General features: G+C 25.5%; 3 protein-coding genes and 1 long non-coding RNA gene across 7 annotated transcripts in view; 2 read left to right on the top strand and 2 right to left on the bottom strand.

The window, feature by feature from the left end:
• The window catches only part of LOC112596910 (ubiquitin-like), a 1,827-nt gene extending 297 nt beyond the window's left edge, over positions 1 to 1,530 (bottom strand). Inside the window, exons 1-2 of one of the 2 annotated variants that reach the window (XM_025342769.1) lie at positions 1,393 to 1,530; positions 1 to 162 (exon numbers count right to left, since the gene is read on the bottom strand). The exon at positions 1 to 162 is cut by the window's left edge and continues 297 nt beyond it. In XM_025342769.1, the coding sequence (XP_025198554.1) occupies positions 1 to 155 (155 nt within the window). In that variant the 5' untranslated portion in view covers positions 156 to 162; positions 1,393 to 1,530. Of the gene's footprint in view, positions 163 to 1,392 lie in introns of those variants that run through there. The other variant, XM_025342770.1, reaches the window with a different exon arrangement.
• Positions 1,531 to 7,651: 6,121 nt separating this feature from the next.
• Positions 7,652 to 12,840, top strand: LOC112596902 (calponin homology domain-containing protein DDB_G0272472-like). The gene is made up of 11 exons (XM_025342737.1): positions 7,652 to 7,786; positions 8,049 to 8,294; positions 8,474 to 8,545; positions 8,661 to 8,813; positions 8,883 to 8,960; positions 9,515 to 9,554; positions 9,624 to 9,689; positions 9,751 to 9,971; positions 10,180 to 10,410; positions 10,472 to 10,795; positions 12,617 to 12,840. Exons 1-11 carry the CDS (start codon positions 7,652 to 7,654, stop codon positions 12,752 to 12,754), a joined length of 1,704 nt encoding a protein of 567 aa, XP_025198522.1. The 3' UTR covers positions 12,755 to 12,840.
• Positions 12,841 to 12,963: 123 nt separating this feature from the next.
• On the bottom strand, positions 12,964 to 21,414 carry LOC112596903 (PHD finger protein 7-like). 3 transcript variants are annotated; one of them, XM_025342740.1, is made up of 11 exons: positions 20,936 to 21,414; positions 20,578 to 20,753; positions 20,409 to 20,510; positions 20,227 to 20,351; positions 19,880 to 20,158; positions 18,542 to 18,685; positions 16,579 to 16,694; positions 15,079 to 15,284; positions 14,592 to 14,772; positions 14,087 to 14,168; positions 12,964 to 13,098 (listed from the first exon to the last, which is right to left on the bottom strand). In XM_025342740.1, the coding sequence occupies exons 2-10, from the start codon at positions 20,662 to 20,664 to the stop codon at positions 14,134 to 14,136; spliced, it is 1,275 nt and encodes a 424-aa protein (XP_025198525.1). In that variant the 5' UTR covers positions 20,665 to 20,753; positions 20,936 to 21,414; the 3' UTR covers positions 12,964 to 13,098; positions 14,087 to 14,133. The 3 variants fall into 3 exon arrangements, with proteins under 3 accessions (XP_025198525.1, XP_025198523.1, XP_025198524.1); XM_025342738.1 differs by having other exon boundaries at positions 20,964 to 21,414; XM_025342739.1 differs by having other exon boundaries at positions 12,966 to 13,098; positions 18,542 to 18,661; positions 20,964 to 21,412.
• On the top strand, positions 18,593 to 18,909 carry LOC112596904. The gene is made up of 2 exons (XR_003114803.1): positions 18,593 to 18,681; positions 18,771 to 18,909. It is a non-coding gene; the product is annotated as an uncharacterized LOC112596904 (long non-coding RNA).
• Positions 21,415 to 22,832: the final 1,418 nt, after the last annotated feature.

Raw genomic sequence — 22,832 nt, 5'->3', positions numbered from 1 at the left:
TCTTCGAGTTGTTTACCGGCAAAGATCAAACGTTGTTGGTCTGGTGGGATACCTTCTTTGTCTTGAATCTTGGCCTTTACATTTTCAATGGAATCAGATGATTCTACTTCCAATGTAATGGTTTTACCTGTCAATGTTTTGACAAAGATTTGCATATTGAATCTGAAAATCAAATGCAAGTTGTGTTATTAATATAAATACAATAAAAAATTTCTACAAATCTATAATATTGAAATAAATCATTTATTTAAACATTGATTGATTTCTGAATATAAATAGTAAAATTATTAACATATAATACTATTCATTGAATTATAATTTATGAAAATTCATTACTATATTTGTAAAAGCATGAATAGAAAAGTTAATTATAAAACCATGTCAAGAACACAAAAATTAATTATAAGCCTTGGAATTAGTGCAATCAGGTTTGTTATTTAGGTATTATCAGGTAATAAAACAATTGAAGTATTATGATATTTAAAAATATTTATACTTTGTTTAAAAAATGAATATAATGTTAAAATTATTAATTAATTTATTAAATAAGTCATAAATTTGTTGTAAGTCATTAAATAAATATTATAAATAATAACTTTAAGTTGTGATTTATTTAAATTAACCACTGTCAATACAAAGTAAATACCTTTCGTCGAACTGTGTTGGTTTGGCTCTCGTGTATTTTTTTAAATTTATAAAACTATTATATAATTTAAATATAATAAACTATAACATTAGAATAAATCAAAGAATCAACTGGGTATTATCCTAAATATTATAACATATGTCAAATCACCTAGGCAATAACAGAAAAATAAAATTGAACTGTACCTAATATATATTCTTTATTGTTAAGTAACTACCTATATATAAATTATAATATACTAGAATTAAAAAATAAAATAATAAGAAGTATCAACATGAAAAACAAATAAATCAAATTGATATTTCAGTAGCTATAATAATGACGTAGGAAAATTTGTAATAAATAAAACGAAACGAAATGAATTTCGATTTCCCACACAGTATGATATGGTAACTGAGCAAATGGGAAAAACTTAATGTAGGTAGCAAGATAAAACACTTGAAAAAAAAAAAGAACACCAGTGACTTGGGCGCGGTCGATGAACAAAGGAATAAAAGATTCTAGGACTGAACACGAAGAACACACGTTTGTTGGAAAGACGGTCGGAAATTGTTAAAAATCAATAAATACAACAAAAGGAGAATAAACATAGACATAAGTGTTAAATACAAGGACGAGCGTTAGCCCCGAAACGACTATTCGCTTGCGGTCAGCCATATTTGTTAGTAGTAGTCGTCGCGTAAGACCGAAAAACATATCAGAAACGGACTAAACGTTAGCAAAATTAAACAATAAACAATACTTACATTCAAAAACAACGACTAGAATCAAATAAGAATGGAATCACTTCAGTTAAATTGTGCTGTTCAGTCAAACGATTTGGATCAATCTCCGGAGCAATGCGAATGTTCAGAGTTTGGCGTATGAAAAGCTATTGAACCGAACGAGCGCTGGGCGATCAGGCGACGGGTCCGAAACTCCAATATGGCATCCGTAGGGAACGCGGAACGGCGGGGTTATTGCGCAGCAAAATTGTTGGCCAACCGCGATCGTCCACGTAGTCACAGCTGTTATACGGATCGAGTGGCGGAGGGTAGTAGTCATGGAACAGTCGAGGACGGCGTACCGTTCAGTTGTGGTTCCGTGCGTCTCGCCTACGTCACGCGTTACACCTCACTGCTCCTCCAGCCTATCGTTTTTTTTTATGCCGCGGGACAAAGAAATGATAAAATGAATTTCTAGAATTTTCTACGCCATAAATTATTATTATTATTATTTGTTATGCGTCGATAAAAATATTATGTTTTTACTCGGTTCTGGTTTATGCGACCTTTACCGCACTCGTGCCCTTAAGATTACTCACTCTGATATAGCACCAGTGTTTACTGTTTAGTGCATTTCGTTGCTGCACTTTATTCTGTATGTAATATATACGACGCAATCATAGGTATTATGAATAATATTGCGTTGCAAAAACGACATTGAAGTGTTTCATTATTAGCAATTACGACGTATTTTAAATAGCTATACTCATCTTACAGGTCTTCTTAGTTCTCACTACGCCGCAACTAGCGTAAGGAATTCAAATTGTAATCATAACTATTCATAACTTAAATCTTTAACGACACGTGAATTATGCATTTCGCTAAACCCGTAAGGCCGTGTCAGTGTCGTGCATAATATCGCACGTATTATTATGATGGGCTTATACCTAATTTTTTATAGATATTTCCGAAATTAACTACTAAAAATTAACTAAATTAACTACTTTTCCGAAGATGATTTTCGACGACATTAAACTATTAAACTCCTACTTATTGCGTTGATCGTGTAAATTACATTTAACGTATCCAGTCTCATTTTTATAATTCGGGATAAGTTTTTTCTGATCGGTCACCCTTTTAAAAAGTGATCGAACCCAGATCGCTAATTTGTTATAGTTAAATAACTATGCATTCGATGCCAACGAGTTATGTATATATTTTATAATTACGTGTGAAATGAATAAGTATAAGGATTTTTCCGATTTCTTTACAATAACTATAATTATCCAAATTTTTATAAAATTAAATTATACATTGTGTAGTTTGCGTTATGTCTATAAAGTATTTTCACTGTGATATTATTGTATATTATACTACACCTAATATAATGTATTTATAAATGTTTAGACATAATATATAATGTTATTTACGCAATATTTCTGTTGACCTACTGCCACCGAATACAAGGTTTAACTTAGTTTCTCGAGTAAATTGACTTTATTTTTTATTTATAGGTTTAATATTGTATTCCTATATACATGTATAGAAGTACTACAGAGATAATTATTTAGAAACCGTGAGTAATCGAACATTGAATATTGCATTCTATATTATAAATTGTACATCACGCAATTATATAAGTTTCAATAATATTTACCAGTGAAATTCGATTTCACAAAATACATAAAGAATTGAATCGTATGGAAAAAAATTATAATTTAAAACCTTACCTAGTATACTACGTGTTTTAATAAAAAAAAAAAAAACTATATCAATGCATATTTTTTTCAGATTCACATTAAAAAAATGAATGTGAAATTTTGTACCTATAATACGAATAACAATAATATCAAACTGTATAAATATTATGTTTTCACTATTAAACTTTTATACTTTTTAGTTTTTACCTACCTATTTTTTTCTTAAAAAGAATTCGGACAATGTGTTATTAATTAACTAAATGCTAATTTAGCTTATTAATATTATATATATTATTTGAAGTGGCACAACTAGCACAATATGCGGAAATATTACTATATAGGGAGAGGCTTAAGTCTCATCTTAATATTATACCGAAAGTAATCCATATAAGGCTTTGGTAAGTTATTTTAAGGGCTATTAGTATAATTGGAGGACTGGGGGCTCAGCCCCCTAGTTTCGCTTTTGATTATTTTTAGATGACATTAACAATCTATGTATTCTTTTTATTACACAGGTGTTTTTAATGGATATAGTGGTCAAGGTTGTAAAAAAAGTGAACTATTGAATAACGATATAAATGACTAGGATTCGTGACAATTAGAAAGACTTGATAGAAACATTTCAAGCACATAAAATTTTTTAAAGACCTGTCAAGCACAAAAAAACATGTTTTTATTATTATTAATATCAATAAGAAAAAAAAATGAATACATTTTTCACGATATTATATTTTTGTAGTAAATGGTTATTTTTTTTTGTATATATGCCGTATAAACTATTTAAAAATAATAATTGTTTTTTTAATGATTAACCAATTTAAATTAAGGTAATCAGTAGTGACTAGATCCTATGGTCTATACAACAATATAAATACAATTTGGTAGGTGTGTGAATAATTGGATATTTGGATGTCAGTTGATTAATTATTATTTATCGTACAATCACTATATACATATGATATTAATGTATTATCATCATTCGTCATAGACTATTGAGGTGTATGACATTATGCTATTAATATATTATTAATTATTATCAATTATAATTTATAATAGTAGATAGAAACATATTGTTCTGTGGTATTATTTTACTTAAACAATAAACTATGAAATGCATCATTTAGATCCGATATGAAAATATCAATATTTATCAGTAACTATTATCAAACCCACCGCATATTAATTCAGCTTAAGACAATAATTTGCCACCATCAAAATTTGAGATGTCTTGGCTCGTACACACTGCATCGTGTTAATCCTGGATCTGCCACTGACTGCATGTCTGGAGTCTGCATCAGTGATAGCAAAATTCTATTGTATTTTACCATGGCAGTAAATTGTGTCCGGCTACATTTTAACTTTAACGTCACTGTCACCGCTGCGATTTACCTACTACGAACATGATAAGACACGATGAGTTATATGACATAATTTTTTAGTTAGTATAAAAATGTAAATATGATGTTTTATATGTATACCATATTATTATAGGTGCAGTGAGGTTTTTGATCACTTAACAGTATTTTTGATAAAAGAAAATCGAATTCTTAAAGTAAAAATAATGACTTGGTATTATGATTACGACATATGTCGAAATATAAACAATAATGATATGCAAATAATTATTATAGTCTTCGAGGTGTAGTATATTTATATTTACACGCTCGTCACCAGCTTACAGTGAATAATTTATTATATTAATTTTAAAAAAATACAGTCATGGTGCAATGACCTCATCGTCACAAATAGGGACACGGGTACGGGTCTTGATATTATTATACATCAAAGAACGTTCACACGGGGGTCGTTGTACATAATATTACGATGACGACTCGAAGTTTTAAATAGGCAACAAAAAAGTAACAAAGTATAAAGTAGTCAACGACGACAGTTGTAAAAAAATCATGACGAATTTAATAAATTTTAAATCAAGATATTATTATATTGTTGAAATTTTGAATAATTTTGAATATTAATACAGCGGTTTTTCGATTTCTTCAAGTGTGGTAAATAGTATGATGAAAGCCGAAAGCATGATTAGAGCAAACACAACACGATGACGTCGATGAGCCTGTCTTTTATCTGCGAATATAATATAACTTTTGCTTACATGCTTACACGTGTATAAACACGTCGAAATTTAATGTTGTATTATTATAATATTATATATGTGTGTGTATTAAATCCGAGGTCAACACTGATAACTAAATACGGAATGAGTCATTATACCCTATGGCTTAAAACTTATAACTTATAAGTATATTCTAATGTCTAATAGTCAACACTAGTTTAATTATTAATTAACCAAATATGTGTAAAAAAATATGTGAAATAATTATTTTGTTATGTAAATCCAATCAAAATAATATCAATTATAACATCGATATCGGTATTGTACATCTCAGTACGTTTATATACTTAAAACGGTTGAAACGTTAAACTGTAAAAATATTAAATTGTACACAAATTTAGTACGTATTTATAGAGTTCAACTACTCATGGGCGTATAGCCGTATAGGAATATTATTTTGTTATAGGATACATTTTTAAAGGCCAAACATAAAAATTGCACAACATAATGTTATATGACAGTTAGTAGCAGACAACAGTACCACATAAAGTCGCTCGCTTCTTGGCTTTAAAACCTCAATAATTATTCTTTTACGCACTTGGAATTTTTTATTACGGTGTGAAAAACAATAGGTATTTATAATACGTAGAAAAGAAATTTTCATTTACTAAATATTTGGTCATATATTACATTATCTATATTTAACATGTTAAAAAAAATAATGCTCTCTTGGGTCTTTATGTCACTTGCAATAGTTACAACCAACCATTAATTTAGATATTTTCTATATCTTTATAAACTTATCCACCCTGATAGTATTTAATATTTACAGTGTAAATTAAAATATAAAATACAGTTAACTATGAACAGACGATTTAGTATGCGTGAAATATGAATAATTGTATCAAAAATAGCTTCCACTCTATAACATAGAGACCGAGCGCATAAAATAAAATAAATTATACTTTGTATTATAAACATAACAACTAACAAGCGAAATTATTATTATTTTATAATACCAAAAACAATATTAATTCTTAAAAAATAGATACCTAAGTAGTAAAACTAATTTTAAAATAATAAAATATACTCTGACTCGAAAACCTTTTTTATCTTAATGTATCACAAAACTTTATTGTAAACAACACTTTAATCTTTCACCGACGCCATTATAAATTTTACTCTCAACTCTCAAGCAACCAAATATATTAACCAATAATTCTTTCCATCTTTCCCTATCACTAATAATAGTGATGAACTATCACTTTTCTCTTAAAAATTTAATTAACTCTCTAATTTCTTTCTTAGACATAGTTATGAATAAACTCTTTACTAAAGTCTAGTAGCAATAATTGATATCTGACTTAAACAACATAATTTATTCGAAATTATTAAACTTTAAAATGACATATTATGTTGTGTTGAGTTCTGAATATCTATTGGTACTATTAGATACTTTTATGGAGATTATAATATGTCTCTAGACAGCCTAGACCACACTTTATTATAACTTTTACTTGTAAGTTGTAGCATTTTGTACGTATATAAATAGTAAATATTAATTAACGAAAAAAAAAATAATAATCTAATTGAGAAATTAGTTATATAAATAAACGAAATAAAATGATTCTCCAATTTATTACTAGCAGAAACGGGAAAAAAAACTATTGATTAGACGTTAACATTCTATACCTAGTTATTTAATATTTAAATATACATAAATGTTAAATTTGATAAAAATAGAACGATTACAAATATTTGCTTGGGTAAGTATTTCTAATAGATTATTTAAATTTGTTATTATAATGATTTATGATCTATTTTTTTTTTAGTTAACTATTATACTTATCGCTATAAATCTATTAGTTGATATTCATTGTTATTAATATCTTAATATTTAATAACAACTTATATTTACCAAAATACCTGTTATTTAAAAATTTTAAGCTATAAATAAACATAAGCTAATCATCAATTACTATTTACTATTTACTATTTACTATTTAGTATTCAATATTCATCAAATGATACTGTCGATACTGACGAACTAAGTACTGACGTTCGATATTTACTTTTAGTTTGTAAGTTATTCGAAAGTGTTATTAATGGGTGGCTTCTTCAATCAAATTGTTTTTCTTCTATTGTTGTAAATTAGCTCATATTCTTATTGTGTTGCAGATACAGATTGTGTATTTATAAATTATAACAAAAGTTAAAAAAAAAAATTTGTAAGTTTTTAGGTTATAATTTCATAACTGTTATAATAATTATCGCTTATCAATATTATTTGAAATTTTTTCCTTATCAAAAAACGGTTCAAATTTTTGAGACGAGTTAAAAATATCTAGTAAATACTAATTTTAATTTGTAACTGCCGTCTATCGTTTGTCATAGTGAATCTCAAATGTACTCAAAGACAAGATTTATCGTTTATGTTTTATTATTATTGATTTAATGTACCTAAGTTTTAAAATAAAGCTTTAATAGCTGTATTATTTATGATTTATTTTAATATTTAAAACGATTTATAATGGAATGTAATGTACGTGAAATAAGTAATGCAGTCATGATAGAATCACTGGATACTATAATTCAACAAGAAAGTAAGAAACTCGAGTCGGATAAAAATACTGGGTTGATAGCTAAGAAATCAAAAGTCATAAAGGTAACTATCGTATTATAATTTTTATGTGTGAAAAAAATACACAAAAAGTAAATTAAAAAAATAATATTTTAATATATTTGCAGTTCAACAATACATATGGTGTTTTTTTTTATTACATTAAAAGTTAACAAAATATGTGTATATATAGGTGAAAAAACTAAAAATGTAGATGTTATAATTATATTTTGATATTTTTCATTTAATTAGATATAAAATTTTGTATTAATTATTATGTTTACTAATTAATCATTTAAAATTATAGGTACAACAGCACTCATTTAAAGAAAATGAAAATATTTTTGAACAAAATGTACCTCTCTTTAAAACTTTGAAAAATCATTCGCCAAAACTGAATCATTCATGTGATAGAATGAATGAAATTGAAAGGTTGGCGAACTTATTTACCAAATCCCCTAGTATTTTTACAAAGGATAATAGTAACAATTGTATTGATGTCAAACATGGCCAAGTGTTATTGAAAGAAAAAACACCTATAAAAACACACAATGTAAGTCCTTATTGTTATCATTAATATTGAAATATAGTGTAATAAATGATTTTTAGGTCTTGCAAAAATAAGGGACCTATTTTATATTAATTTGGTAATGTAAACACATTTAACTGTAAGATGTTGTATTGGATACATTATAAATTTTTAAAATAAATGTTATTATTTATTGATTTCAGGAAGTTAATAATTATAAATTTAAGCTAATAAATAGCGAAAATACCAACAATCTAATTTATCCAAATATCAAGGTAATTATAATTGTAATCATTATTATTTATTATTATATAAATAAATTACATATTGCATAAACTAATTATAATTTTATGTTTAAAAATATTTTAATTACGCGCACAATTTTTTAAGGTGAAAAGAAATGTACGATTTGGAGAATATTCACCGCTTAATCCAGCCAATCAAGTGGATTCACAACCTTTCTTAGGAATTGGAGAATATGATAACAAGAAAAAAAAACTGTTAGAGTTACAAAGGAAAGAGTATATGGAATATTTATCAAAGGTAAAAAAAATGTTTAACTCAATAATGACTTGTGCATGTAATAATCAATTTTTGATTAAATTCTTTTAGGCAAAACAAGATAAGAATACTTCAGATTTACCTAAATTAGCCGGTTATTCATGTGAAGAAGCATTTAAAACTGCCATGGTATGCATATTTTTTTGTAATGTACAAGAAAATTTTAGATATTGTAAAAATATTAAATATATTATTTATTATTTTTGATTTTTATTCTAATGAAATTAATATTTTAATAATATTAAGTTTAAGTAAATTCTAATGTAATTTATCATGTATTATAATTTATACCATTTATAAAACAATTGTATTTGTAAAATTATATGTTTAGCTAAAAAACTTACTCAGTAACCAATTTATGTGCAGAATTGAACCTTCACTACACTGGCAGGTATTGTGCATACAGGTGGTAAACTTGACGAGTGACAGATCTGATTACCTGACCACTTACCAAAACATTTTCCCTTTTAAATATGATTTGTAACAACTAATAACTTAAATAGAATTTAAAAATAAATAAATATTGTAAAAGTGTTACAATATCAAAATATTTTTTTAATAACTAAAAAAATTATAAGATAAATAAAAAATGAGCTATTAAATTTAAAAATTAATTTTTTTACTATTTCATTAAAAAATTAATTTACATTTTTAGTTATTATAAATATATTTTTTATTTTTAGGAAAATAAAAATAGTTCTGAAGAATTAGTTAGCAAAGATGGTGAGTTAAATTTAATAATTTAACTTTTAATAATACTTGTTAATTCTAAAAATTATTTTTCCTATTTAGTTATAAATCAGAAAGCCATGATGAAACAAACTCCATTGAATGATGGAGCAGTTGAATCATGTACATGTAAGTTAAATTGTATATTTATTTTGTTTATTTTCATGATTTTATTAAATATTATTTGTAGCTGATGAAGAAAGGATTAAAGAAACTAATAGATTAAAACAAGAACTTTATAGATTTGAATTAAGCAAACAGATAGAAGAGAAAAGAAGGTTGGAACTTGAACAAAAACGTAAAGATCAATTGGAAGATGAAGCCATTGAAAGAATGGCAAGAGAACAAGAAGAAAGAATGAGGATAGAATTTGAAAAAGAAAATGAGAAACGAATTTTAAATCAACTCCAGGTATGGAATATACATCATATGTATATATGCTTAGTTTTTAGTTGTTATTCTTGTAACTTGTTTTACTTTTTTAAATAAGAACTTAACACTTAAAGTATTCTGCAAAGAATTTTAGTTTGATCTTTAAAATGCATTAAAAAAAAAAAAAAATGTGTTATTAGTATGCAGTATTAATTTATAAAATTTTAATTATAACAATGCATGTTAGAAACAACTTCAACAAGAAAAGTTAAAAAATGAAATAATGCAAAAACAAAAAGACTTGGAATCAAAGTCATGGAAGATAGCATCTGAAACTGTTTCCCGACAATTATCAAACCATGCACCAAGTACCCACGAATCATTTGATGATGATGATACAGAAGAGTTTTACCATCCTCCTCAGAGTTCTTTTGACAACGTACCTTTACCAACTACACGTGTTCGACCTCCAAGAAAAGTATTTCAATCTTTTGTTATCCATAATTTAGATTAAAATGATTAAATAATTTTAATTTTAGATAGTGTACGATGAAGATGATGAATCTGTAAACAGAAAAACTTTAAGGGACGTTTCATGCAACACAGATGCATTTAAAAATCCATGTATTAACCAGAATATTTCTCCTCCAGTAATGAGTCAAAAAATGGAAAGAGCTCATGTCACATTTGCAAGTGATCCTCCTTTAAATAGAACAGAGTTTAATCCTGCAGCTTTACTACCAGTAACAAAATCTGTGATTATTGATTCGCCACTTACACTTGCATTGGCTGGATTAAATGATAGTAAAAATAATAGTAACTGTGATACTATTGAACCTACTGAAGCAGCATATAGAAATCAGGTATAAAAAAAATCAGTGCTATTACAATTTTTTGATGATTTAATTACAAATTTTAAAGTTAATTTATTAGTTATTTAATATTAAATAATGATTATTATTTAAACTTAGTTTAAAATAGTTTATTTACAATCTAATTATAGGAATAACCTCAAGTATATAATTAAATTATAATTTGATTTTATATTTTTAGATTTTTATCAATAATTCTTACAAATTGTAATGACAACAATTTGTTTTGCACACAATTTATGCTTGTTTGATGATTATTACATATTTTTGGGCATTTCAACAAAATTTAATATTTATTACATAATGAAATAAAATTATAAAATAAACAATATTATAGTGTACATTTCATTGTTTACCATTACCTATTAAAAAAAAAAAATTAGCTTATTTGTTTTATACATATTTTCAAGATTTTTACTCCATAGTAATGTGTAGTATTATGTAATACTTTTAAGTACATACAATTTGTGCTTTATTTAAGAGTTATGAATTAATTTACCTTTTTAACAAGTAAAATTATATGTACAGGTCAATTCTCAATGGTATTATCACCGTAAATACTAAATAATGTAAGTCATTAAACTTAAAGATTCAAGTAGAAATTATCCAACATTTTGAAAATTAAAGTTTTGATTTTTCATCAAATTTTAACCTTAGTACCTAAGTAATTTTGTTTATCATCATAGCTTTTCATAATATTAGTTCTCTGGTTCAAATATTTTCAAGTTAAACTACTTAGTAAATTCTAAATATTTCAAACTTAAAGGAAAGCAGATATTTAAATTGGAATAAATTAAATTTAAGTATAAGCTAGTTACAGTGCTTGAAACAGGAAATTATATGAACTACAACACTCATAAATTATGCAATTTGCAGATAGGTATGCCTATAATTTAGAACTTTTTTTTTTCTTTGACATTGTAGTTTTTTATAAATTATATTATATATATATAGGCAGTTAATTAATGGAGTTTTTATAATAGATTATTGAAAGTGACTAGTCATGGGGTTAAAACGTGTTGCATAAAATATACTCATATTTTCAAAAAATTTATTTTCTATAAAAATACATTTTTAATCACCATGATTTTAATACTGTCAGAAACATTTTATCGACTGTTATGTATGAACAATCAATTAGCAATTTCCATTATTTTTTTTTTTTTAATGTTTACTTAATATTTTTCAGATCTAGAATTAATGCAAAAGCTAATATTATAAACAGAAGTGTAGTTCCAACCCATTTAAAATACTAGTTAAAAATTAAGTCAATTAAATAATTATGACAATTTTTAAACAAGTTACTGTACATAAAAGATATTTAGATTGTAACAATCAATTATTTAATTGAAAATTGCAATAACTAAGTGTTGATAGTGATTATTTTTTAAGCTTATACATACTTAGTAGTTGTAGATTTGTTGTATGTTCAGGGCCATATCACTTTAATTTGTAATGCTTATAAAACTGCAATAAAGTATTTAATACATATTCTACTCTGTCCCAATCATTTTACCTATTAAAATAGTTATTAAATTATAATATGATAATATTAATTTGTTATTTATTTGTAATATTATGAGTCAGCGTTAGCAAATTCATCCCAGTAATAAGTTAATCTATAAATAGCTTTTATTTAAATACAAAAAAAGCAGATAACTTAATGAAATATATATTTTTTTATAGATACATATTACATTATAAGTGTGTATTTTAGTTATCATAAAATGTATTTTAATCATATCACCTACATTATTTAGTTTTATAAAACCTTAATATTTGTCAATTAAATGTTATATTGTTATATTTTAGGTATCAAGAGATGAAAAATTAGGAAATAATCACGAGCTGCCGACTGATAAACACTTATTATCAAACTTAGGGAATATAAGGAAACAACTAGATATAGAACATCAAAAATTAAGACAACAAGTTCGAAGATCTCAATAAATTGATTAGTTTATGATCATATTGTATAGTTTAAAACAAAAAAGTTTGATAAGCTTTAATTCACAAAATATAATATATTAACATAAAATTACATGATACATACTTATTCTATTCATTTATTTTTTTAAATTACATAATTTGAATACTTAATAAATATAATTAAAATTTTAATAGTTTGGACATAAACCTGGTCACAAAATATTTTATAAATAAAAAAAAAAAAAAAAAAATTAAAAAAAAAATACAAACATTAAGAAACAATATTATAACATATTACTTACTTTAGTTACATTTGAATAGTCTGGGCAGTGTTTTAGTTTCTATTTAACTTTATTACTAATTATCTACAACAAGTTGGATAGAAACTATTATAATTCATTTTAGATAGAAGTTTTAAATTGGTAAGTAGCTTATACACGGTGTCCCACGGAGTTCTGACAAATAAAATAACTTGAAATCTAATCAATATTTTTTTCATTTTTTTTTTTTTCTATAATTAATAGACGCTTGTACTACACGTATGATATACATTTATAATAAATTTTAAATTTGATTCAAATTTTTTTGAAAAAATTGAAAATAGCCTATTAGAAACATATTGAAAAAATTATGTTTAATGTTTACAGTATTTTATTTGAGTTATCTGTTTGCGACTTATTAACATTTAAATATTCGTTCAATATTCTGCTACTGGGCAATTTATAAAATCCAACAATAAAAACTAGAAGTCAAAATAAAATTATATCTCAATTTAAGGATATCGATAATAACTAATATGCAAAAAGTAAAATGGTGAATGGTTATAGGAATTGGACATTGGACCTATATAATCTGACAATCTGTGTATTATTATTCATTTTGACTTCTGGTTTTTATTGTTGGGTATTATAAATTGCCCAGTAGCAGTAAATTGAACGAATATTTAAATGTTAATAAGTAGCAAACGGATAACTCAAATAAAATACTGTAAACGTTAAATATATTTTTTTCAATATGTTTCTAAATAGGCTATTTTCAATTTTTTCAAAAAAATTTGAATCAAATTTAAAATTTATTATTTTTTCTACTATAAAATAAAAATGAAAAAAAATTTATATCATACGTGTAATACAAGTGTCTATTAATTATATAAAAAAAAAAAAAAAAATGAAAAAATATTGATTAGATTTCAAGTTATTTCATTTGTCAGAACTCCGTGAGACACCTGTATAATAAACATAGCAGAAAATAATAAAAAGGAAAAATCAATCTATCAGTCTCAAATTGTATAATTTGCTCCATGGTAAGTATCATGTATACAAGTATACAATTGGAACATTATAAAATATTCACCTGGTAGTCTAATTACTAATTTATATATCATGTTATTTTCACCATCGTCAATTGTCATCATCATCTGAAGTTAAATCAATACCTGTAAAAAATGAAAAAAAATAAATAAATGTTTTTCATCAATAATATTCCAACATCCTTTTATATAATAATATACATTTATTAATATATTCTGCAAAATATAACTTTATACTTTAGTATTTTATTAACAAACGGAAAAAAAAATAAAAAAATATTGAAATTGTTCCATAAAGACTAACTTCAGGTGACAGGTTTCTGTTTATGGCTACGAGTATGGTAAAATTGTACCAAATATCACTTAATTAGTTTAATAATCAGGGTTAGATTTTGTTAATACTAATAAGGTAAAGCAATTTTCAGGCTGCGTTTTGACGGAATATGATAAAAATCAATTTTCACCTGATTTTACTTTTAAATGACACCAGAGTATAGTATTGTAAAATTAAATTAATTCTAAATATTGTTTTAATATTTTATCACTTACTTCCTTGAAAGATATATGTCAAAGATTTTGACTCGTTTGCAGAAAGGGCGAATCTACGGTCAAGGTTTCTAGTAGAATCTGTACTTATTGATGAATAACCAGATATTACTGGCAACCGAATTTGAGGTGTTTGAATTACTTGTATATGTGGTATTTTTGGTGGATCAATATAAGTCACACACTATAAAAGTCATACATTTATTTTGATGGTTAACAGAATAATTAAATAAGAAAAACATGATTTATAATAAACAAATAACAATTGTTTGTTTTTTAAAACAATTAATATATTATAGTCAAGAACTTGGTGTAATCAGCAGTAGCCGTTAATAACTGCTAATGGCACAGACTACACTTTATTAACAATTATTATTTAATATGTAAAGATTACTCAAATGTTCAATATAAATTAGTTTTCACAAGTAATATAGTAAAATCAAATGTGATTATTTCAATTACAGTTGAAAATATTTAAAAGTTTTATTACCTGTATACTGCTATCATTACTATCATCTGAAATAACTATCGGATCATCCACAGATAATGGTCGAGCTGCATTACGCATTAATTCAATATTTCGTCGTTGTACTTCTCTGTTGTGAGATAGTCTTTCTTCAATCATAACTGAAATACCACTACCATTCCCATCATCTGGTAGTTCTAAAAGTTTTTTCTTGGCTCTTGCTGTATTATCTAAAATTCATAATTCAATATTTAAAAATGATTCAAATAACACTAGGTAAAATAACAATTATCAGCAAATAGTTTTTAATGCATTAGTTATATAATTAGATATTTTTATTTTATAGCTTAATGATTCAATTTTTTTTCTAGATATCTAAAAGTTAAATAAATAGTATTAGATATTAATTAATAATTTTAATATCCTTAACAAACTTGTTTTGAAGACAACACTAATGAAAAAACTTTATGAAATGTAATGTTACAGATTTCTGTAATTCTGCACACATAAAAACTAAAATATAACAAATTAATGAAAATAATAAGATATATTATGAACATAAACTAACAGATAGTATAAATTGTAGTTATTCATAATTTAAATATAGTTGATTAATTCCAAAAATAGCATGAGAATTAACCTGTTTAATAACCAAAAAAAGGTATAACAAAGTGCAAGGTAAGAAATCACATAAAAACAAGAAGCTATATATTAAGAATTCTTTTTAAACATAAATTTTCATGTTATGTAAGCGCTTTCATTAACCCATCAGAATTCTGTAAAAAATAAATAGCAATTTAAACTTCAAGTAATTCTATAACATTCTCAATTATTACTGGCACACAACAGTATTAATTATTAATGTCATACATAATAGTATTAGTATACCAAGTTTGGTAAAAATTTTTATACTTTTTTTTATAACTACTTTGTACACAAGTACTATTATTTTTTTAAATCAATAGATATATTTTAATTTGTTTAAATATTTATATACAAATAAATTAAAATTATTATTTAAAAAATAATACAAAATTTTAAGGATCTTTTATGAACTGAAAAATGTACAATATAGAATATTTATATAATATATTGTATATGTATTAGAGTAATCTAATTTACTATAATGGTTTACTGTATAGTTAAGTAAAAAATAAAATTATAAATTTTTTTAAGAGAAGAGGATGTTTTTGGGAAAACTTCAACAATTTCAAAAGTTTTAGTTAGGGAATTATATACATAAACAATGGGGGAATGTTCAAAAATCAAGTGATTTATACATAAATATATTATTATTTAACTTAAAACTATTAAAGTATTGAATAAATTTGTGATTAATAAACCTCAATATTTATTAGTTATTGATTTAAATAAATCCATTTATATTAAACTTAAACTAATAAAATTACCTATAAACAATTATTTTGAAGCTGCAATTAATTTTGGTATTTATATTTTTTTAAGGTTTTATAAAACATAATAGTATATCATGTAACAAATTAATGCAATAATAATAAATTATACCTGCGACGGTTTGGCATGCTATACAGTACCACTCTTGATCACATTTAAGAGAACTGCATAATCTGTGTGTTCCATTTGAACCACATGTATGGCATAATATTATTTCCCATGACCCGCTGTTTAAAAAATTAAAAAAATGTATTAATGTCAAATTAATAAATATTTGTTTGTATTTATTTTAATTATATAAGTATTCTTTTTTCAGATTAAGTTCATCAATACTAGAATAAAAAGTTTGTTAAGTCTAAACATCTAAAATCATCTAATAAAAGAATCTTACCAACAATTATTTTGCTAATAGTTATTTAAGAAAAATATCTAAAAATAAATTATTTTCAATGTTTTATGGTGTATAATTTACAATGCAATGAGCCAACGACTACTTTCAATTTTGTGTAATATATAATTTTTTGTAATTAACAAGTTTATATAAATAGCTTATAGAGTATATATTTTCTAATAAAATAAATCTAATTTAACAGTTAAGGTGTTGAAAATACTAATAAATTATTAAAACTGCACATTATATTTTAACATGGGGGTAAAAAAAAAAAATTGTTGCTTGCTGAACACAAAATTACAAGCATACTACTTATTTTAATATTAATAAATATAATAATGTAATATATTTGATATTTCAATACTACAGATTAATCTTTTTTTTCAAAAACTTCACTTTTAATAACTTGTATTTTTTAAGAGGACGCCATATCCGCATGTGTTATCTTCATCTTACAACTACGTAATATAGCAAATTTATGTTCAGTAGATCATGTTTAACTCCGTTAGTTTAAAAATTAGAGTGAATCAACCTATTATCAAAATTGATGATAAGAACATTATCTGTATTGATATGATGGTTTTTTTTTTTACAATTATTCAGTTTATAAGTGAGTTATGAGCATTTTTAATTTATGCTGCATTATATACACATGACTTGATAAAAAATTGAACAATTGTAAAAAACCAACATATGAACACAGATAATGTTCTTACCTTTAAGTTTTACAATAGATTGACTCATTCTAATTCTTAAACTATTGGAGTTAAACGTGATCTGTTGAACATAAATTTGTTATGTTACGAACTTGTAAGATGAAGATAACACATGTGAGTATGGCATTCTCTTAATAATAGTGAGCTTTTTACATAACTACTAAAAAATTGTATCTCAAGGATTCCAACTAGTAAGTATAGATTTTTCGTTTCAAAAACCATAGTTTTGCTAGATGATATTAAATAATAAAAATAATTTCCCACATTAATTAAATACTTAAATTTTTCAGCATCTAAATTTGAGGACAAACCAAACTTTTAAACATCCATTCACTGGAAGCATTCCAGTCGATTAGTTTACGAGTAATTACTAGATATCAATGGTAAATCACCTATTAAAACCTACACAACAATTAGATATCATAACACCTAAAATCTAACTCATCAGTATTATAACAAATTCTACAGTAAGTTAACAAAGAATAAAAATCCTATCATCTTCGAAATGTTCTCTAACTATTCCAGGAAATTCCACCAAAAGATTAAAAATAAATTGACCTAGAGTTTCTAAACCATTAAAAAAAAGTTAAATGTTCTACATCAGCAACGCAATATACAATTAATATTAAATTTGATAACAATGGATTAAAACTTAATGTGAAATGGAAATCGGTTAATGATTATTGATTGATTAAAATTTGATTGATATTGATGGTTAGAAATATACATAGATTCTATTCTTTTATAATATATTCTTAATTTGATAAAACAAAAGTTAAAAATATTATAATAACCTTATTTTGAGTTTAAATTTCCATAAATATGTCAATTTTGCAAACATTGTGCACAAATACTGATTATATAAATAAATTAATTATATTCACAACTGCCCCTAAGCAAAAGTTTTGATAATTTTAATTTACTAAGTTACTTGAATATTTTTATTATTAAAAAACAAACTACTTACGATTCATGTTGATATTTTCGTTTATCTTGATGAGGACAAAGACAGGTTTCAGCATTACACATACTATGCCGTTCCAAGAGCTCTGCAAAAGCATTGGGCACAGTTTCCCAAGAGGCGTCCCTGTGATTTAATTTTTTCAGGTAACTGTATATAGTATAAACATTATTTAAAGCGTACCATGGTACGCTAATTTATATGATACATAATCTAAATATCCTCATGTTATTAGTTATCTAGACTCAATGGCATAGAAAGGATATAGCAAATTGTACCAGTACCAAAAAAAGGGCACTAAATTATGCTTCAAAAATGATATTTTTTATTTCCATTGTTGTTAAATACATGTTCGAACATTTACAAACACAAAACTATTTTTCATAATTTTCCTATCATAAAACATTTTTAAAACCATTTATTATAAATAACCAAACTTCAAAAGCAATAATTTGTTGTATAAACTTGTCATAGGACATACTAATGATATATTTTTTCCAAAAAGAAGAAACTAAATTATTATTATTTTTTAATAGATATTTAAAGTCCTAATTTTGATAAGATAATATTATTTAAGGGAGCATATAACAACTTCAAATATTATTATATTTTATACATAGGATATTTTTAAATGCAATGGTTTTAGCAAAAATCATTTCAAACGACTATATTACTAATAGTAAAATAACATTACTTAATAGTAATTTAAAGTAAAACATATGAAATATATTTTGTGACATATTCTGATAGACAATCTTCACTCAAAATCATTTATTGTACACCATGATATATTACTGAATTCAAATTTAACATATCCATTACATAAAACAAAGCAGTACCTACTTTGTCGCTGTTTTAATTGTTTAAAAGGCACTTTTTCAAGTCTACCAGGAATGCTAGTGAGTTTTCCTACACCAATGTTAAGACCATTTATAATACATTTATAGAAAAATCATTCAAAACAAGTATTTAATTAAAGTTTTAGTAAAATTTCAAAAAATATTTTACCAATGAAGAATATTTATTCATGCAAGGAAATTTGTATGTTACCTACTACAATTATTATTTTAGTAATTTTTTTTTTTTTTTTTAGAATGACATTATTTTTTATTTTAGATGTTGAAACAAAATACTTTTGAATATTTATGCATGAATTTTATCTATGCATTACATACAATTTTATTAATTCAATTATTTTTACCATTATGAAAACAAAATATTTTATTGGAAATGATTTAGTTTGAAAAGAGAATTTCAAATACTTTTTATATATTACTCACACTAATATATTTTTATATATGCATGTTAAACTATAATAATTATGATAAATAAAAATGTATTTACCTTGATGGTATATATATTCCAAGAGTTAGCATTCTACATTTGAAATTTTCAACATTATTGCATAATGGGCATTTAAAGAAATAGCCTGCACTTAATGCTAGATCTTGAATACACCCTCGGTGAAACCAAGCGTTGCGTTTACAACATGGTGCCCAAATAGAATTATGTAAAGGAGCTGCTGTAACATCATCCTTACAAATAGCACATTGTACTGAAGCAGTATTTTGTAACTCTGATAAATCAACAACTTGTGTAACACGATGCTGTTGGCAAAATGATCTAAAGATATTTGTTTCAATGAGTAAGGTATTTGAAATAGGTTAACATTTATAAAATAAATTATGTACTTAAATGACTGATAATATTGATGCATAGACCCATTTTTCAATCCACAAGGAAGATGAAACACTCTTCGACATTTTGATCCACAACATGATATAGTTGCACCCTTTTTCTTACAGTAAACACAAGTCTAAAAATATAATTAAAAAGTAACTGTATAAATGCTGCATAATATAAAGGTATATACTTCTCTAGATCCCCGGGTAAGTTCAGCTTTAATATCTTTTAATAAAAATCCCCAAATCCCCTCTTTATCAGCACCATTTTGAACGGCCCTTGACGACAATAACTGAAAATGGTTATAATATAGTTCGATTCTGCTAATAATATATTAATATAAAAATAAATCTATTTACAATACAAAAATAATGAACAATAACATCATTGAGCTGATAAAGCAGGCCATATAATTTTTCACTGATTTCTTTTTGGCCACAAAACATACATGCTTTATTATGACTAACACTCAGCTCTACTAACACATTTTTTGGTATGGGATGACGAGCCGTTGGTCTACGTGCCACTCCATTACCTGTAGAAAATGATAATATTTCATTAACTTGCAATTTTAAAAATAAATAATTATAATTCTATTGATATGATTTTGTTGATTTATCAATATAAAAGAATAATTTTTTGTTTATAACCTAGCAAATGTAGAGAGTTAAAGACAAGAACATTCCAAATTCGAGGGCACCTACTGAAAATACAAACCCGGAAAAAGTAGAAGCTGGTTACTCACTTCTTCTAGTAGTTGGCGCCATAAGGATATAAATATTTGAGCACTCCTCCTGGTTACCTATTCGTCACCACGTCCAGCGATTCTGATCAGTCAATAGCAGTTAACAAGACGACGATCTTATGCTGATCTTACAGTAATTGGTTCGAATTCGAACTACCAAACTACTCCGCCACTATCAAATGGCTAAGGGACGATGCGACGTTAAGTTATTTGATAATGAGCGACGTACCGTGTCCACCGCCTTTTATAAAGCGCGGCGGGCACTCGGCACTGAATAGTGAAATGCGCTTAAAAAAGTTTTTATCGTGAGACATATACCAAAAGCAATCCGTCATATGACCCAGACCAGTAATGGTGGGCAATACGGATAGTCGACAGGACGCCGAAATGCGATTGTTTCGGCCGTTTTGAGCTACCTATCGGTAAACAGTCAGTGATGATATGTTTAATGCTACTAGCAGCTAACCGTAGAATACCATGGTCAAAGTGGGAGGATGGTTTTAAACAATCAGCGACGGGTTAGGTTTAGGCTCTACAGTGTAGCCACGTTCCCTGCGCGAACCTGTCCCAGTTGATGCATCGTGCATTCATGCACCTCTTCTGATAGCAGTCAGTAAAAAATATTTACTCGACGTTTTAAGGGGCAATATTGGGGTCGTTATAAATACAGTCGATTACGGCACCGAGGTGTTATCATTTTTTTTTATCAGTGTTATCACATAATCTAATAGTATCACCCATATTAAATATTATAATATTATATTTATATATTCAATTATAATTTGGTAATTAACTCAATAAAGTATAATAATAATTATTAATTAATAAGTATAAAAATCAATTAAGTATAATAATAATAATGCTATTGGTCGTCAATTTTTAAAATAAATCAATAAATCAATCAAGTAATTTTTTAGGTATAAAATTAAAAATCATAATAATAAATACAAATTAGGACAATATTACGTCAAGTTAGTCTTTTGTTTTAGGTTTTAGGTTTAGCAATTCTCGACATTGAGCTGGTATATTTGAAATATTTTCATTAGCATTGGAGCTTGGATTAACGGAACTAGTGGCATTTTCATTGATATTGGAACTGTATTCAATTACTAATAATACAGATCATGAAATTCAAAACAATGTTACAGGTTTAAATGAAAACAATGAAAATGCCATTACTCGTGTTCATCCAAGTTCCAATATCAATGAAAATGCCACTAGTTCCGTTAATCCAAGCTCCAATGCTAATGAAAATATTTCAATATACAGCTCAATGTCGAGAATTGCTTAGAAAATGATTGACTTAACATACATCTTAACGAAAACAATTCCAGAATGTCAAAAGAACTAAATACTTTAAATAATGTACATAGTAAAATGAGTGAAATGGTTACAAAGAAAATGGTTTAACACTGCTACCAACAAAACGTAGTTCAACAGTGTTATTGGATTTACCGAGAAACCATAAAACCTAAAACAAAGACTAACTTGACGTAATATTGTCTAATTTGTATTTATTATTATGATTTTAATTTTATACCTAAAAATTGCTTGATTGATTTATTGATTTATTTTAAAATTGACGACCAATAGCATTATTATTATTATACTTGATTGATTTTATACTTATTAATTAATAATTATTATACTTTAGTAGTTTTACCAATTATAATTGAATATAAAATTAATATTATAATATTATAATATGGGTGATACTGATTATGTGATACAGTAAAAATATATGACCTCGGTGCCGTAATCACTATTTATAACGACCGCAATATGGGATTTATTCATAATACATATATTATTCTTTTACGTATTACTTTGCTGACTAATGAAGCTTAGTGCGAAAGAAGAAGATAAGAA

The sequence above is a fragment of the Melanaphis sacchari genome, unplaced genomic scaffold, assembly GCF_002803265.2.
Source record: "Melanaphis sacchari strain LSU unplaced genomic scaffold, SCAv2.0 Contig36_pilon_pilon, whole genome shotgun sequence".
Taxonomy (NCBI): Eukaryota; Metazoa; Arthropoda; class Insecta; order Hemiptera; family Aphididae; genus Melanaphis; species Melanaphis sacchari.
This window is presented reverse-complemented; position numbering and strand designations above follow the sequence as displayed.

Coding starts and splice junctions, on each gene's coding strand:
- LOC112596902 (XM_025342737.1), top strand. CDS start 7,652: ATGGAATGTAATGTACGTGAAATAAGTAATGCAGTCATGATAGAATCA. Junction 10,411..10,471: donor GTGTTCGACCTCCAAGAAAA/GTATTTCAATCT, acceptor TTTTAATTTTAG/ATAGTGTACGATGAAGATGA. Junction 10,796..12,616: donor AAGCAGCATATAGAAATCAG/GTATAAAAAAAA, acceptor GTTATATTTTAG/GTATCAAGAGATGAAAAATT.
- LOC112596903 (XM_025342738.1), bottom strand. CDS start 20,985: ATGGCGCCAACTACTAGAAGAA. Junction 16,695..18,541: donor CGAAAATATCAACATGAATC/GTAAGTAGTTTG, acceptor TTTTTTAAACAG/CGGGTCATGGGAAATAATAT. Junction 15,285..16,578: donor AGCATGCCAAACCGTCGCAG/GTATAATTTATT, acceptor TATGAATTTTAG/ATAATACAGCAAGAGCCAAG.